An 18,823-nucleotide genomic window follows, 5' to 3' on the forward strand; every position below is an offset into this window, starting at 1 on the left:
TTCCCTTTTATTCATTTATTATGCTTCATATAATGTCACAGATTCTTATCCTATCCATTTTTACATGAAAATGGATCATCCATTTACTTATGAGTAAGAGACACGTGTTTAAAGTTAGATCTAACGATTGAAATTAAATTAAAATTACAAACTTTTTATCTTTTATATCTAATCTTAACCCTTAGTTCTAATTTTGGACGTCAGTCGTTCATTTATAAGAAAATGGATAGTCCATTTCCATGTTAGAAATGAACAGAATAAAAATCCGTAAATTAAAACCAATATCATAATGGAACTAAGAAATTTAGGACACTAAGGCTCTTTTTGGTATCAATTATCATTCTCTATTATGCCTATTTAAAATAAATAAGTACAAGAATTCATTATTGGTCAAGAATGAAAAATGGTTTGGTGAATTTTGTCAAAGATAAATTATGAAATGAAAAATAAGTTTGGTGTCAAAGTAAAAAATTATTAGTAAATAATGGTGAACAAAAGATAAAAGATAGAAAAAGTATGATTTTTATAAAAAAATGTGTATTGACTATTTTACCCTTATCTTAAGCATCAAATTTTAAGTAAACTTTTTTTTTTTTGTAATAAATTTTAAGTAAATATGTGCATAAATGAAGAGAATGAAATTCTCACCATAATTCATAATTATCAAAAAAGTTCATTATGAATTTTGGAAAATTTTCTATTATTTTAAATAAAAATAAAACCGATAACAGAGGCCAAACAACTTAAAATAATAAAAAAAACCTCGTAATAGAGAATGAGAATTGATACCAAAAGGAACTTAAGCTATACAACAACTCTAGAAGAGAGTATATGAACTGTGTATGAAATCTCCTCAATTCAAGTCTTAGCAGTAAAGCCGTATCAATACGGATATAACAGTTCTAAGTCTCTTTCATGACACTAGTTTCCGGTTCCAAAGCTGCAAAGTTTAACAGCAAGAAAGACAGGACGTTTCCACAGAGAACAAAGATAGGATTTTGCTAGTCACCAAATACTTGACCAACACAGCATAAACCCTCCAATACAAAGGATGGAAAAACTGCAAAGAATGAGTTTGCACATCAAGAACAATGGGCGCCTTACCCTTTGCTTGTCAATACTTCCATGAAATCGTAGTCCAGTTCACTCGGTCCTGAACTTTTAGCATGATCTTGAGCATGGGCTAGGGGTATCAATTTGCAACCCGAACTGGCCCGAACCAGCCCGAAGCGAATCTACATGAGGTGTGTTTGCGCTACGAGGGGCAAAGCTCGAACAATTTTCCGGCCAGCCCATTAGCCTGTTAAGCCCAAACCGCACCTTTACACCTTTAGCATGAGCTGATAGCATTTTAGCGCGCGTTTTATAGCGTTTCTACGGTAGGAGCACAGTTCTGAGTACAAAAAGTTTTCTTTTGAGTGCTTACAAAATGTTTTTAGAGCACTTTTAAACGTTTGATAATCTCGTTCGTAAGATGTTTTTAAAACACTTTTTAAATAAAAACACGTTGGATAAACACATTCTAAGAAATCTGTTATTGGTAGTTTCCATCTGCACTACCCACCTATAACAATCCAGCTGCATGGAGGACTCGGAGATAACATTCTTTCTAAAACACTTCAGGGAATCATCACAGCGACATTAAACCTGGCGATTGAAATTCAAGTAAGAAGATCAGGAAGATTAACAATATGGCCATATGGGCAGAGAAGCTACCAGGTAGAAGCTCAGCTGTCATTTCTTGAAGGTGACTGGAATTTCACAAGGAAATTAGAACTCACAGAGAGATGCCAGTTAGGGTGCTACAGAATCAATATCCTAAGGAAAGCATGCAATACCACTGGCATTACGAGATATGAACTATATAAAAAAAAAACTCGAAAGCATTCGTTATTTGTAGTGTAGGACAACAAAATGTGTTTTAAGCATTCTAAGGTACTACAAGCTCCTGTGCAGGTTTGCAAATCTGATCTGCACCTTCTAGTATGGTTTTGAATATAAAATAGAAAAAGAAATGATCCCCACAAACCAGGGTATGAAACACACCAGTTAACATCATTGGCGGTCTTCAATTGATGATTTTGGTTCACTATATTTCTCAAACTTGCTTTTTGACTGTCAACAAAGAATGAGTAAAGAGGAAAGGGGCAGTGCATGCTTCAGAAGTTCTTGCAAGATGCTCAAAGCTATTCAAGTCTATGCGTCAGAAAAAAAAAACATCTCTAGCCAACTCTTCATCTGTTTTCCTCGATGCCTGAACGAGAGAGAATAGCACAGGTCACATGTATGGAATTGCCAACTTAACAGAAAACAAGTATCCTCAGCCTAGAAGTGTTCAGAATCTTCAGATGAATAAATACAGTGTGTTTAACGTCAAACACTAGGAGTTACATAAATGAATATCCGTCTCGATCTACTTTATATAAAGGAAATGCAAGTTACTTTTAAGGAGAAACATAAGTAACAAATACTACAGCCTTAAAATCAATAGGGCTTATGTTAGATACAGAAGTCCAGGAATCAAAATATTAATAACTACTAAGAAAGAAGAGAAAAAAGGAAAAGCAAAAACAAATCCCCCGACAATAATTATTACTTGTAAAATAAAGCAATAAAAGGACATTTTTAGCACCAGTAATGACAGAATTTATCCAAAGTCATGTTTCATGCATGCTAAATCCACTGTCATCCAATTGATCTGATGCTTGTTGCACTAAATGCCATGACAGTAAAACTGTACATTCTTTCACAAAAACTTCCTCAACCGCCAATCAAGATATTGTACTTAGGTATAAGAGCTGGTCTAAGTGTCAGAATATTTTCATCAGATATGTAATGCTTCTGTTAAACATGGCTGTGCAGATTCTCCTGTTAAACCTAGACTTGTTGTAATGGCCTACTTGCATCTGATTTGAAGCCACTAGGAAGGCTTGTCAGGAGTAAAAGAACTAGAACTAAAATTTCAGATGCTCAACTCAAGAAACTTACTGAGGAACACATTGCAGCCACTTGTTTTAAGTTGAACATGGCTTGAAACTGGGCAGCAACAGGGGTGATGCTGTTTCAGAAATGAAGAGGAGAACCTACATGGAAATTGAGCTAATATGAACTACAAGATGGAAGATGTGACAGCGTAAGAATCCACTTTATTCATGTACCAAGTTGGATTTCCATTAACGAATTCACCTCAGAATTGTTGGAATTACATCCTAGGGCACCATGAATCCACATAACAAATCTTGATGAATAAAGATAACAATGACAATTTACAACAACACAGACTTATCCCATCTAAATGGGTTGGCTAGACGGGTCCTTTAAAAATGAAGGGGGAAACAGAGAACCACAGAAAGGGAAATTCAAGTAAGAGAACTGAAAAATGAAAATAAAGCATTGAGATGACAGAAGTGAGGAATGGAAAATGACAAACTAATGTATGAGGAAAGAGGACAGCAGTTCTTGAGAAATACTTCAAAAATCTTGCAAGTCTTCTATCTGAACAGGCAACTGCGTACATTCAAATAAAAGCTGACTCCTAAAAAAGGGGGTATATACCCATTGCATGAGGCAGGGTAAGAGTGAGTACAGCCTGACCCCGCCTTCACCAAGGAGCTGTTCCAGAGAATCACTCCTAACATGACTAGAACAATCTTAAGCCAGCTAGTGATGAGTATAGCTACAAGTGATCAATAAAAGAAAAAAAATATTTACTCTAATGCAATATCCTCTTTCCCCTGCAAACTCTAATATCTCATTCTCACATCTCTTCCCATCCTAACTAGTGCTCTACTATGCCATCATATTTAGGAGTTGTATGCTGTTATCTCACAAATATGTGCGTTTTCTGCACAGAATCTTCAAATCCATATCTAGGTTATCTTCAGTCCCTACCTCACATTTCTTCACCTCTAATGTGTCCCATGTTACTCCTTGTGCACAAACTTTCAATACTTAGATGTCATAAGTATAGAAGAAATTTCAGTCGAAATTTTGACCAAAATGCTTGCATTTTTTAAAACCAAACAATATTCAATTTATTTCGGAGAAGTTACAGGTTTTCGATCAAAATCTCGAAGATTTTGACCATTTCGGAGGTTTTAATCATCTCGACCAAAATTTTGACCATTTCAACATTCCAACTTGTTTTTCCTCAGTTTTGTTGATTTCTATCCCATTTTCACCTAATTTTCACTACTCCCTTTGCCTTGAAGCACTTTTTTTGCTCATCTTTTACCTCCAAACACCTCCTAAACCACAACCACTACAAAGGAAATTTCAGCAGCAATAAAATGTGAAGCATGAGCCATAATCAACAGTTCCAAACTTCACTTCTTCTTTTTTATGCCTTAAATGATCTTCTGTTGCCTTGAAATTAATATATGTTTAGCCTAAGACTATGATCTATGATTGTGTTTTGTTAAACTTATTTTTTTATTATTTGCTACCATTTTTTTCATTTTTTTATTTTAATAATTATTTTCTAAATTATGTATTTTTTTCAAGTTACATATGTATATATGATATATGGGCTTCAACTATATGTGAGACACCACCACTTGATCAAGTTGGTTATTTTATTTTGTTGACTTGTTGTATATGTAACCATTCTATCAACCAATTCATATATGTTGATGATTCTATGCATGTATGGAATACAATTTGTACTTGTCAGAACCAGTCATTTGTTAGTATACTTGAATGATAAATTTTCAGTGGTTTTTTTTAGCAAAATACTAGTTCCATTGTGTTTATTATGCTTTAAATAGGTAAGAGGCAAGAAATCACATGAAATAGACGTCATATAAGGCCCGAAACCTAGGGTCGAAATTAAAAAAATTTAAAAAATTAAAAATCATATGTTACGAAACCTAAAAATTCCGGCCTTTTCTTGAGTTGAAATCCTGGTTTCGACCAAAATTTGTTCCTTGGTCATAAGACTTAGAACTGTATTATTTCCCAAAGGACATAAAAAAAATCCAAGACATGTCAACAGAAAGCTCTGAAATGTCTAAGTCAGAATCTCTACAAAGAAAAGCCTACTTCCATCATTCATATTTCTGACTGCAACAGCGAGAAAAAAAGAATAAACAACAAACATCAGTGAAGACTAAACAACAAAATAACAAAAACACAGCAGATGAACAAAAGAGGAAAGACAAAACCACTTCACAATTTTTATTTTATCTACTGTTACGCTGCCAGCCTGCAACTAAGATGGGGGACTGAAACATTTAGACGAGAAAAAGAAGAACCACACTTATTCTTGTTAAATCCTTGTTTCCAGGATAGAATGGCTGAGACATGCCAACACCTCAAACTATAACAATTTGGCCAAAACAACAATTTTGACCCAATTAGGTAGTTGGCAGGGGGGGGGGCGGAATCATGTAATGGCTTTTGGAGGCGGGTTAGTGATAGAGCATTGGGTTACAGAAAATGGGCTGAAGCCACTGAAATGTAACTTTTGCAACCATCAAACTCTAACTCATCATTGGACCATTATGCTCAACTGTATAATGCACAGCAGTCTCTCTTACGCTCATCAATTCTTAACTATCAACTCCAAACCAAAACCCTACCTTGGTGGTACTACTGTTCGGGGATGGAACAGAAAATGGGTATATTGCAACATCTGCAACCATCAACCAACCAATCATATGCAGTCCAAAACCGCAAACTAAAAAACCCTCTACAGAAGTTGGGTTTTATGTGGTAGTACTACCATCCAGTGATGTTGGAATCAGAAAGAGGTAGTGTGAGAGAGAGATAGAGAAGACAAGTGAACCGAGAGTGAAGACAAGGGTAATCGAAGCTACCTTGTAAAAGGAATCTCAGGAATTGCAAAGAGGATGAGACAAACTCGGCTGTTGGAGTTGCAGAGACGTTGTTCGAGAGTCCCTCTTCGAGTGCAAGAACATATAGGGTGGCTTGGAGCATTTTTATCAGGCACACTTTTGGTTCAACTTGTTTTTGGTGCAGCAAAAGAAGTCTGAGGCGTTTTTGCAAAATGAGTTTTTCGAGTGAGATTTACAGCTGGTTTGTTTTTCAGGCACAGAAAATGAATTGCCTGAAAAACAAACCACTTTATCAACCACAATTTAACTTTTTTCTGTTTTCATATAATATGAAACACAAAAAGTGTTTTATGGGAGAGTTACCAAACACCTCATTATGGTTCACTTTTAACTCACCAAAACAACAAATTTCAACTAGGACGACCTTGCATGTCCTTTTTCCCAATTATCACAACACCATCTTTCCTATTATCTTTAAGTCTTGATAACCTTCGAAACATTGTTAAAGACCAAAAAAAGAAGTTACCAAATTGGAGTAGCTCTGTACATGACTGGGACAATCCATCACATGCTCTCCATTAATTCAACCACCCATTACCCATAACACCATCTCTGAACCCTTCCCAGCCACGCCATTGCAATCTTTGATCTATTTTCGTAGTATATAATAACCCACACAAAGCAGGACAGGTGACTCAAAATATGTCACCATTATTTTGTAGTTTAAGTAAAATCATTATAACAAAGTGTCACAGGAATGGTGCATCAGACAATTGCCCTCTGGTCAAAGCCTGCCAAGTTTTAATTGTACCAAAAGAAAATTAACAACCACCCCTAAAACACGCACATACAAACAGAGATGAGGAAAAAGATACATAAAGTCTCAAGCCCAGGCTTCAAAGAAAATGCAGTTATATAAGTCCAAGGAGCTTTATCTGATGATTCATAAATGATGAATTAGCATACCTTCCCAGAGAAAGGATAATATACCCTAAGCTGTTTCATTTGAAGCTGCAGAACTCTTCTTCTCTTCCTCTAGTTGCTGCAGCTCTGCTAGTCTCTGAGCCCATGCTCTTTCCCTTGCCACTGCAGCCATCTTACGCTCGACCCTCTGAAGTCTTTTCTTCCTGTTAGCTTCTTGCAACTGAACTTTTCGTTTCTTTCTTTCTGACTGTTCATACACAAAAATCAAGTTTCAAGCGAGAATGAGGAAAACAGAATATGAATAGGAAGTGAGCATATGGGAAAATACTCAATTTTATCAAATGAGCAACCAACGCAGGGTGAGAGCATTGAAAAGTTGAGATTGAACAACTCAAATGTCACTTCTAGTCAAAGTTCAAAATCTCACTGACAAATTTTGCAAATTTTGGCCAGGCTGAAATGAGAAGCTGTATCAAACTGGGAAAAAACTGCAATACTTCAGAAAAGTTGATTATCTCGTTCTAGAAATTCAAGTCATTTGGTTTTGCTACTTTGTAAATTTAAATCTCATAATGGCCAAGCAACACTCAGAGAAAAGGAAAAAAATACAAGTTCAGCAAAATTTTGCACTTTTGATTTTTTTGGCCTGGCCAAAATGGCCTCCTGAGAGAGTGTTTAATATTGGGCTAGTAGCATTGAGAATTTGACACTCAATATCTTCATCTGCAAACAAATATTTTACAAGGTGAAGGCATACTCCATGACTTCCATATTCATGGGCGACTCCTGAAAGCAGAGAAATTATTGCGAGGATATCATGCAAGCTATCAGGAATTCTCGATTGAGATTGGCAAAGCGTTGTGAACCATTTATTAGACAATATTATAGGGTTGAGGACTCACTCTTTGAATATCTATTGGAGGAACACTTCATGCAAAAAAGAGCTTCAATGTGAGAAATTTTTAAGCAAAATAAACTAATCGAGTTATAAAGGTGGGGGATCTAGTTTCTAAGACTCAAAAAAACACCCATTTCTTGACTATTGTAAAGTCCTTACAGAAAAAGGAGTAGCATATCAAGACAGAACTAGCAAACAGTGTGACACACTCGCACCATGACAAATTAGAAGCTGAGAAGGAAGAGCTGGAATGTGTCCTTCTCACATTCCTAATAACACATACTCTAAAAATCCACAAAGCCAAGTCTCAGAATCTGATCAAGTGCTATGCCTTGGCATCCTACACAAACTGCATGCATGGTGGGAGATCTCGCGAGATATCTCGTTTTTTCAAGTAGGCGAGATGAGATGGAGGTCGAGAGCAGAGAGTTGGGATATCTTGCTCGAGATCTCGTCATATCTCGCCCTAAATCTCGCTGTAATTCTCAATTTTTGCCTTTTTTTGTGGATTTCGGCTAGATTTTCACTTGCAACTACTCTTACCACATCTACAACATCGAAGGAAGATCAATCATTCTCTATTTGTCTTATGAACTTATGATTTAATGACTTATATAGAACTTATAATTTATTATTCTATTCTTGAAAATTGAGATTGTGATACTCTTATAGATGGAATTTTGATAACATTTAGGTTACTTGATGCATTTGATAAACTTGCTTTTCATTTATATGCCTTAAAGGTTCTATATTACATGTTGTATAACTTTGCATTCCCTAATCCTACAACATTTTGGTTTCACACTCTGGGAAGACTTAAAAATCATACTTAGGGTGGTTTTCTGACAAATCCAAGGCCACCAATGTATTCAAAAGGCCTTACATAGGCTAAATACTAAGTTTCAACCCAATTGGGACCCTAAAACCCACCAAGATGGGCCACCGAGTTGACGCCAAAAAAATTGTACATCTCGACCAAGATCTCACCAAGATGGTCGAGATCTCAGTTTTCAAGGTGGTGAGATCTAGCTCGAGAGTGAGATCTTCTACCATGACTACATGCATTGTACCTTTTGAAATTCAAAAGCAATTCCTTCAGAAAGTAAAATGCTAAAAAGTGTCATATGGTTCTCGTCAATATTTGTGCTCCTTATGCAATTTTATTATATTATAGCCTATATAAATAAGGCTACATACATCTGACTGTTCCCATATCCTGCTAAAGTGCTAGAACTTTGTGCACCAAGAACGACCTTTTTATGGTTCTAAATATATGGGAGAAACAAAATTGGTGAGGGTTCAATTGAAGTGTGAAAATGCAACTGAATTGGTCCTAGTTACTCTTTGGAACAGATTGAAAGATGGGAGGAGATTCTTGAATAAAGACAAGAATACATAATAATTGTGAAAGAGTTAAACGAAAAAGCGATGAGATGAAAAATCTCATCTATTCTATTGTGGAGTGTGGAGTGACAGTAAGGGTTTTGAGTTTAGAAACAAAAACCAAAATGACTTCAAAAGGATAGACAGAAAAACTATGAGCTGAAATATATGGATTGTAAGCTAATATGGAATGACAATATGGGTGACTTACAACACTCCTTCAAATGTGTAAATTGAATTTTTCACCAAAAGCTGCCACTCTGAAGTTTTCTTTTCAGAAACTTGATTAAAGTCATAGTTAATATACAATTGGCAAGAAAGTGTGTTGCTTGCATTCTTCCATCAAACAATGAGAGAATTTTGGCAGGGGAGGTCAACCACATAAACAATTATATAGTGGTTAAGGGGAATAAAGGGGCAGAGTCTACAAGCAAGCCTTCTTCTTGATGCAAGGTGGAAGACATGGTCTTAGAAGAAGCCCAAGGGGTTAGGCCTATCGGTTAGGCCAATCAATTGCCTAAGGGTATTGACTCAAAGCAGTCCATGGCTTTCATGCGCCAGGACTACTCTAGTGGGTTGGAGTCAGCCAACATATGATGGCCTTCATGGGTTAGAGATAAGCCTAAGTCTAGTCTAATATGAATGGAAACTTAAGAAATATCTCAAGTCAATAAAAGGGGCTGTACTGTGAACATTAGAAACTCCATTGCCAGTGGAGCTTTCCATTGTCAAGAGTTGAGTAGTGGTTAAGTGAATGTTAGGTTTGAGTTAACACTCTTGTTGGTGGGTGTTAGCTAATGGTTGGCTGATGTATTTAATATCAATGTTTTCATATTGCTATTAAAAGGTCACCTCATTCATGAATTGAAAACAATATTTGCTTTTGCAAGTCATTCTTTTGATCAAATCAATCCACCTTGTGGTGTGAATCCCGGGTGTTACCTTATTCTTATCATTCTCTCAATTTCCTTACCCTTAACACATCTATTTAGTGATTTGTTTTCTGGTTTAGTAACTAGTCAGACCTGTCCATCCACTTTACATCAAAATTTCAGGATATCTTGCTCATCTCTAATTGGTAATCCTCACTTCAGCCTATTTCAATTCTGTACTACAGTTCTGCCCCTACTTGGAATTACAATTATGTCCCTGTTTTCATAATGTTATCCTAGAGTTACCATTATGATATCATTCTTGGTTTCAGTTTTGTTTCACATCCTGTTTTGTACTATAGTTAACCTTCAAATTAGGGATTCATTATCTGTGAAAAGATCTTGACTGGCTACTGTTTTTGATCATTCAAATGCAGTACTACATTACTTCTTGCGTGAGATATGGCCTTTAGCCACAGGTTTCCTGAGATGTATGTTATCCATAGTTGTCACGGCGTCGTCCTGGCCCTTCTTTGGGACAAGGCATCTAGGTGTCGCCTTGTCACTTTAGTGGTGCATTGTTGCCTTGCTTGGTGTTGCCTTGGTTTTCGTTGCCCCCTGGGATGCCTTCTCACCTTAGGGCTGTGCCAATTATGATGTTATCCCGCTGATGTTAATGCTTTTGTTAATTCTGAGTTACGGTTCTTTATTAGACCCAAATCTTTGGCATGACAAATCAAGTTTTACTTTGGCCAATCACTCCTGGTTTGATTGCTACTGTTCATGTTATTATTATTTAGCCCTTATCCAGATTATTTCTTTTGGAACTCCAATTATTTGTGCATTTCTGGTTAGAAATACCATTTATAAACTTCAGTTGGAATCCAAATCCACTTTCTGATCTTGTGGCATTGGACTATTCATGTCATCGTTGTCTATTTGACCCTACACTTGCCACTAGTGGTTCATTTAATCAAAAATAACCTATAACAACAATAACTTTGGAATTCAAGCAATGCAATAAAGGAACTTCAAGAAAAAGAATGTGAACAATACAAGAAAATGAAGATCATAATTGCAACATAAAAAGTAAATGCCAACTTTAGTAAAGTAGGCAAAACAACCAATAACATACACAATACTGGTGTTTGTCCACTAATGTATAAGCCTAAAGGGAGAAGCAGAAACCTCAAATATGGACTAACCAAAATAGTGATGCTGTTGTCTAATGAGTCAACCAAAAAAAAAATTTGAAGGTACTGACTACACAGATCAACTAATGATAAATTCATGGTCCTAGAAATATCTAATTAGGTTCTCATCATTTAGCCAATAATTACTATTATATTTTATTTGTAATTTTTTATTTTTTTGGGGGTGGGGGGGGGGGGGGGGGGAAGGGATCAATCTTCATTTAATTTACAGATGAGTGGATTTCAAGAATAAAAAGGGATTTGTTGACAGCACTGATGAACATGTTTTGGATTTTACTAACCCATGAAGGGCAACCGTGTAGCTTATTTTTTGGATGTGATTCTAACTACAGGTCCATACAATTATGTGTTCTTCATTTATTTCTATCGAAGACATCGTTACTCTAAAAAGGTCTCTATTAATATATCAACCTGAAGCTTTCAAAGCATTTTTCATTGTCAAACTGAATTTGCAACAGTCTGTCTCCTCGGTGTTCTTTAATATACTCAAAGGTAGCTCACGCCACACTTTCAAGGACCCTAGGTTGTGAGATGTCGAGATATCATGGCCAAAGCTCACTTCAATGGCATCCTTATCTAATGTCTGAGGAAGAAATTGCAATTGTGTGTGTGTGTGTGTGTCTGAAAGAGAGACTTTTTGTGTTTGGTGAACAACTTGCTCATTCTCTTTTTCCTTAGGCTGCGTTTGTTTGCTGGAATAAAGGTGGGGTGGGAAAAAAAGAGTGGGAAAATTCTTGAAAAAAATGTAGATTTCTTACTTTTCCCTTAAATCCCAAAATGGTAGATTGTTTGGTTGCTTGGGGTGGGAAAGTGAGACAAGTTTCCTTGAATCAAGAAAACTTGTCTAGTGATGTGGCAACCCAACTTTCCCACCCCAAGCCATTTTAAAACCCCACATATTTGGTGGGACTTTGTGGGACTTTGTGGGAAAGTTGGGAAAAGTAAAAAGTGAGACCCACCACTATCACTTTTCCACAAAACCCTTTCATTTCCTTTCCTTCTCCCTCACCCCACTACACATGGAACCCACATGTTTTTTTTTTCCACCCCACCTTTGCAAACAAACGCAGCCTTAGGGTAACAAGTGGTGGTGGAGTTGGCACTCAAAACAAATACAAATATTTGAGTAACTCAATGAAAACTCAAAGATAACATAAGAACATTTTCTAAAATTGAATATTTAGATTTTATATTACAACTTCTTTAGCGCCGAGCAAACAACAGAACCTTTTCATATCAGAAGAGCAAATTTACCTGCTCCATGGAACGAGAGAAGGCGAAAAGGGTATACAACAATAATGAGAAACCCTATCCCAATTAAATGGGGTTGGCTAAATAGATCATTGCCTTCAATTAGCACTATTTGAGGCCATACCAAATACAAGGCCTAATTCATGCAAATCATTTCTTACCAATTCTCTTAAGATTATTTTAGGTCTATCCCTAGCTCTTTGAGTTCCTTGGATATGGATTAAAATAACACTTTCATATATTTAAAGGCCTCCATTGAACATGACTATGCCCCCTCAAATGACTTTCTTATAGCTTATCATTTGTTGGAGCCACTCTTAAACCAGATCTAATATTATCACTTTATCCTTCAACGTTTTGCAATCGTCAATTTTAGCATCCCTATTTCTACTATACTAAGTTTATCCATATGATGATTCTTAACAGTTTATGCTATACTAAGTTTATCCATATGATGATTCTTAACAGCCACTCTACACCAGACATTGTACCTGACTACCTGGTCTAATGTCTGAGGAAGAAATTGCAATTGTGTGTGTGTCTGAAAGAGAGACTTTTTGTGTTTGGTGAACAACTTGCTCATTCTCTTTTTCCTTAGGGTAACAAGTGGTGGTGGAGTAGGCACTCGAAACAAATACAAATATTTGAGTAACTCATTGAAAACTCAAAGATAACATAAGAACATTTTTTTAAATTGAATATTTAGATTTTATTACAACTTCTTTAGGGCCAAGCAAACAACAAAACCTTTTCATATCAGAAGAACAAATTTAACTGCTCCATGGAAAGAGAGAAGGCGAAAAGGGTATACAACAATAATGAGAAGCCCTATCCCAATTAAATGGGGTTGGCTAAATGGCTCCTTGCCTCAATTAGCTCTATTTGAGGTCATACCAAATACAAGGCGTAATTCATGCAAGTCATTTCTTACCACTTCTCTTAAGATTATTTTAGGTCTGTCCCAGGTCTGTCCCTAGCTCTTTGAGTTCCTTCAATATGGATTAAAATAACTCTTTCATATATTTAAAGGCCTCCATTGAACATGATCATGCCCCTCAAATGACTTTCTTATAGCTTATCATTTGTCAAAGCCACTCTTAAACCAAATCTAATATTATCACTTTATCCTTCATAGTTTTGCAATCATCAATTTTAGCATCCCTATTTCTGCTACTAAGTTTATCCATATGATGATTCTTAACAGCCACTCTACACCATACATCATACATGGTCTTATAGGAATGCGACCATCAAAAAAAATCCCCGGATGCATTTTACATGACAAATGATCAACAGCATGCATAATCTAGCTCGGTTGGCAAAACAAATGGTCATAAACAACTCAAGACAGGCCGAACTATGATCTAGGGAAATAAGGGAAAAAGAGAAACACCAAGATATAAGCTGCAAAAACATCAAGATGGACACACCAGTATAAACGCCCTTCGCTGCCTCATGCGTTTCTTCTCATTCCTTCTTTTAACACTTCCTTCATTAGGGTTGTTTGCGGCTATTGGTTCGCCAGGTGTGTACTTAACCCAAGCATATGGACCTACATTCTTTCAATATGCCACGATTACCAATACAGAGAGTATGTCAATTACAAACATCTTTGAATAAAAATTAGGTATTTCAATGATTGGCTCTTTTAGTGCTATAAATAGATAGATGTGAATGTGTTAAATATAGCTTTACGAAAGAAGAACAAAATGCACTTCCAAGTGTATTTGGGGAGTGATTGTTAGGGATGATAGAAGAAACAAACCCGGTGGTTTTAAGCTGGCCCTTTTCCTTCGAGGCTTCTCACTGGGTCTTCTCTTGGGAAATCGAGTATCTGTTAAACTAGTAAAACCATTCGATAAAGGAATCCATGGGGTGTGCTGTTGCAGTGAACCAAAAGACCAGCGCAAGTTGGTTATTACCGGCGAAGGAGACAGCGCCGGCGCCGGGAATTTTAGGGCACTGTGCTTGACAACAGCTTTAACCAAAGGACGAACCACATTTCTCAACGCTCCCAATCCCATCTCCCACTCTCGCTCGTTGGCTGTGTTGCTGACGGCGCACTATTCTCAATTTTATTAGTTGCCCAAGGAGAGCGGCGGACGGTTGGGAAGAAAAAAAAGTACCGTAGGAAAAATAAATTCGTGGAATAATAATACTAAATTAGAATTATGGAGAATAGTTTTGGAAACAAAAGGCTTTAAATTAAATAGATCAAAGACAGAATATCTAGTTTGTAACTGATACAGGAAAAATATCGTTGAATTGGGTTCATCCTTTGTTCAACCCTCGATCCCGGTCAGGACTAACCGACCGATTTAGGTTCAAACGAGCCGGATTTGAAGATAGCGTGCTAAGAAAGAAACCTTACATGATCAACAAGAAAGCACGAATCTTAGATTCTCGGGATGGATAGTCCGTCAAAGAGACAGTTATCAGCACTCACGGGAGCAGACGATCGTGCCAACTCGAATAACTGTCACGCCCGTAGCATCAAGATCGTGTGATCAAGGGAAGTTCTCCATCACCCCCCTAACGGGTCTAACTGTCAAGATCTGACGGTCACCAGAAGAAGGCTCGAACGAATTCAACGAATAGGATCAGAAAGTAAACTCTATATAAGTCATAACCTACGTACGAAGAAGGTATCTGAATCGTATTCCCAGTTATTATTCATACTATAGCTCTGCAATTAGTCAAAGCCTTTGTGATCAATTCATTAACTAACTTAGCCATCGGAGGTGGACTCTCGACCTCCACGGTCGAGCCACATCTGATGATTGTTTTTCAGGTCATTCTCAAGTGATCTAAGGGCTGAGCAGATTTTGGACGCATCAGTAACTTTAGTCATGATCGAGCAGACGACGAGGTGGTGATAATTGACAATAAAAAGATTCCTCCGAGTGATTGTTTTAGGTACCTAAGTTTAATCATAAGTAAAAGAGGTGATTTAGAAGATGAGGTTTCCCAAAGAATTAAAATAGGGTGGATGAAGTGGAGAGGTGCGTCCGAGGTCTTGTGTGATCGTCGTATTCCATTAAAGCTTGAAAGAAAATTTTATAGGACCGTTGTTCCACCAGCTATAATGTACAGTGAAGAGTGTTGGGCTCTTAAAAAGAATCTTATAGATAAATTAAGTGTGGCAGAAGTGAGGATGCTAAGATGGATGAGTGGCAAAACTAGGATGAATAAAATAAGAAATGATCATATTAGAATTATTTTGGGAGTTGCTCCCATAAGTGATAAGCTTCAAGAAAGTTGTTTGAGGTGGCATGACCATGTTCAACGGAGACCTGTAAATGCCCTTGTATAGAGAAGTAATATATTCCAAATTAAAGGAACTAAAAGAGCTAAGGGGTAGACCTAAGATAACTTTAAGAGAAGTTGTGATAAATGATATGTATAGTTTAGGCCTTATTTCTATAATGGCTTCGAAAGGAACTGATTGGAAGGTAAGAAGCCATGTAGCCGACCCATTTAGTTGGGACAAGGCTTATTGTTGTTATTGTTGTCATGTCATGACGACGAAATAACAAGAAAGTGAAAGATTTTGTGGAAATAAATTAAATGTGTTATAAAATTAAAAAAATATATTAACGATAAAGAGAAAAACTAAAGATTAATCAAATTATTCATTGAGTTGAATATATTATATATTTATAGTAGATGTAACATCTTCTCTGATATGAAAATATTAAAGTCTAAAAAAATATATATAATATATGATTCTTGCACACTATGTTCTTAATATGGAAAGATAGATTGTCGTCCAAGATAGAAAGTGCATAGAATAAAAATATTGGCTGCCAACATTAAGTGTTGAGAGGACTGTAGTCTTCAATTAAGATGGGAATGTGAATCACCAAGATTGTATGTTGAGGTGGTTGAGATCTTCAATTAGAAGTATTATCTATTTGGGGGTGATAGACATCCACAATCAATATTAGTTATAACATTTCCCCGTAGATATTAGATATTCATCAATAGATAATGTACTTTGTTAAAACTTTACTAAGAAAAAAACTTTGTGGGAGAAAATCTTAGTGAACGAAAAAGAGTATATACATCTGAATAATACGTATTTGTAATTGCCTCATTAAACCTTACCAGGAAAACCCAATAGGACAAAACATTGGTGAACGAAAAAATAATATAATGCATATTTACTCCTCCTAATGATAACATCATTGAGTATCTTTGAGTACGCACATTCCAATATTATATACCAGCTTCTCAAAATTTAAAGTAAGTAATGCATCAATAAATAAATTTGTCAAATTATCACTTGAACGAATTCAATGAACATCGATTTCACCATTTTGTTGAAGTCCACGAGAGAAGAAAAATTTTGGTGAAATATGTTTCACTCTATCTCATTTGATATATCCTCCCTTCAATTGAGCTATTCATGCAACATTATCTTTATATAATATTATTGAAATCTTTTTTTTAGTATAAAACTACATGCTTCCTGAATGTATTGTATCATTAATGTTAACTAAATATATTATCGACTTACTTCATGAATTATTATTATCTCTGCATGATTTGAAGAAGTGACAAGTATAGTTTGTTTTGTTGAACGCCATAAAATTGTTGTACTTTCACTTGTGAATAAATAACCTGTTTGAGATATAGATTTATGTGGATCAGATAAATATTCTATATCTACATAACCAATAAGTTGATGTCTACATTCATTTGAACAAAAAAATCACATGTCAATAGTTCCTCGAAGGTACAGAAATATATGTTTAACACCATTCCAGTGTCTTCGTGTTGGAGAAGAGTTAAATCTTGCTAATAAACTTACAAAAATACTATATTCGGTCTTGTATTATTAGTAATATACATTAATGCCCCAAGTGCACTAAGATATAGTATTTTAGGACAAAAGTGTTATTCATTGTTTTATGGAGTCGAAATGAATTCATTTTTTTTAGCGGGGGGGGGGGATAGGGATATTAATATGCCTTAGCAAGAGTTGAACCACGACCTCTTCAAGAGGTATTGATTTCACCACTAGAACAGCTCTGCGCATTAGCAATGAATTTTTTTTATGTCAAGTGATCTCACAATCATTGGAGTGCTCAAACAAAAGTGCTTTACATGTAGGGAATCTGGGGATAGGGATATTACATATGCGGCTCCCGCAAGGATTGAACCTACAATCTCTCTACTTAGAGATGAGGTTCTCAATCACTCCACTAATCCTCCATTGGCATAAATCACTTTAAAATATTATGTATATAAGTTGATTGATGAACAAATATTTTATTTATCAAATGTTCAATCTGCAAGCTAGGACAATACTTTGTCTCTCCAAAATCTTTCATTTCAAATTATTTTTTCAATTAGTCAATTGCTTTTAGAAGTTCTTTAGGAGTTCCAATAATATTTAAATCATTAACATATACATTTATTATAACAAAGTTAGATCTATATCTTTTAATAAAAGCACAATAATAAATTAGATCATTTTTATACATTCATTAATATAAATCTACTAAGGAGATTATATCATATGTCATAATCATCTTTAAAGCCTTATTGAACAAACTTTACAGGAATTTTTATTTGCTTTAAGCATTTTGAGTGAACATATAAAAATCACATTTGAGTGAACATATAAATAGGCTGTAATAATATTCATTAGACACATATCAAATTTCTCATGTATTGCCAGATTAATAAAGTATCTGAATGTAATTGCATTACCATAAGAGAATATGTTTTTATATAATTAATGCTAGACTTTTGCAAAAATTCTTGTGTCATAATTCATGCTTTATATATCATGATTTCGTTCTTTTTCTCATTTCATTTTCACACAAAAACTCATTTGTACTCCACTAGCTTTATAATTTCAGATGTTTGAAAACTTTATTTTTTCAAGCGAATTCAATAATGCTTAAATTGCACATTTCTATTTTGGCCAATTATTTCTTCAATTATATTCAACAAATTTATGTTCAAAATCATTGTCTTGTTGCACTATGTCAACAATATCATAATATACAAAGATATTGTCGACAACTTATCTTTTTGATTCCATATTTTCCTTCAATAATATAACAAATCGAGATCTCTTCATTATTTGCAGGTACTTGAACCCATTATAGAATTTTATAGAATGTTATGCTTTTAGGATTTTCATAATCAATTGTTTCCATATTATGACTATCTTAATTATTTGTTCATTTCCTTTTCCTAAGATTTTATCACTGCAACTAATTGATATTCTATGTTTTAAATATGATTTAATTTCATTTGCATTGATAAATTGTCTTATCGGGACATTAACCCAAATTAAAGCATTTGCAGCTGAAATATGAGATTTAATAACTTTTTGCAAGGTCAGCAAATCGGCAATTGTTTCATAATATTTTGTAAATGCATTATCTTTTGAACTTCAGGTTTATATTGTTCAGTGCGAGGATCTAAATGAGATAATGATAATAAATTTCAATCAATCTCTTTTTCCAA

The 18,823-nt window shown here is 35.4% G+C and overlaps 1 protein-coding gene across 2 annotated transcripts; it reads right to left on the reverse strand.

The window, feature by feature from the left end:
* Positions 1 to 1,816: 1,816 nt before the first annotated feature.
* Positions 1,817 to 14,429, reverse strand: LOC149015836 (uncharacterized). 2 transcript variants are annotated; one of them, XM_089156175.1, is made up of 4 exons: positions 14,103 to 14,428; positions 13,768 to 13,889; positions 6,762 to 6,966; positions 1,817 to 2,254 (listed from the first exon to the last, which is right to left on the reverse strand). In XM_089156175.1, exons 1-3 carry the CDS (start codon positions 14,359 to 14,361, stop codon positions 6,787 to 6,789), a joined length of 561 nt encoding a protein of 186 aa, XP_089012301.1. In that variant the 5' UTR covers positions 14,362 to 14,428; the 3' UTR covers positions 1,817 to 2,254; positions 6,762 to 6,786. The 2 variants fall into 2 exon arrangements, with proteins under 2 accessions (XP_089012301.1, XP_089012302.1); XM_089156176.1 differs by lacking the exon at positions 1,817 to 2,254 and adding an exon at positions 2,291 to 3,083 and having other exon boundaries at positions 14,103 to 14,429.
* Positions 14,430 to 18,823: the final 4,394 nt, after the last annotated feature.

This window comes from Hakea prostrata, chromosome 5, assembly GCF_041222555.1.
Source record: "Hakea prostrata isolate BN-2017 chromosome 5, UWA_Hpros_2, whole genome shotgun sequence".
In the NCBI taxonomy this organism is placed as follows: Eukaryota; Viridiplantae; Streptophyta; class Magnoliopsida; order Proteales; family Proteaceae; genus Hakea; species Hakea prostrata.

Bases quoted from the DNA above. Each gene is read 5' to 3' on its own strand.
- LOC149015836 (XM_089156175.1), bottom strand. From the start codon at position 14,361: ATGGGATTGGGAGCGTTGAGAAATGTGGTTCGTCCTTTGGTTAAAGCT. The intron at 13,890-14,102 runs GTTTGTTTCTTC...GAAAGAATGTAG, and splicing joins GGCCAGCTTAAAACCACCGG to GTCCATATGCTTGGGTTAAG. The intron at 6,967-13,767 runs GTGTGTCCATCT...GTGTATGAACAG, and splicing joins AGCGAAGGGCGTTTATACTG to TCAGAAAGAAAGAAACGAAA.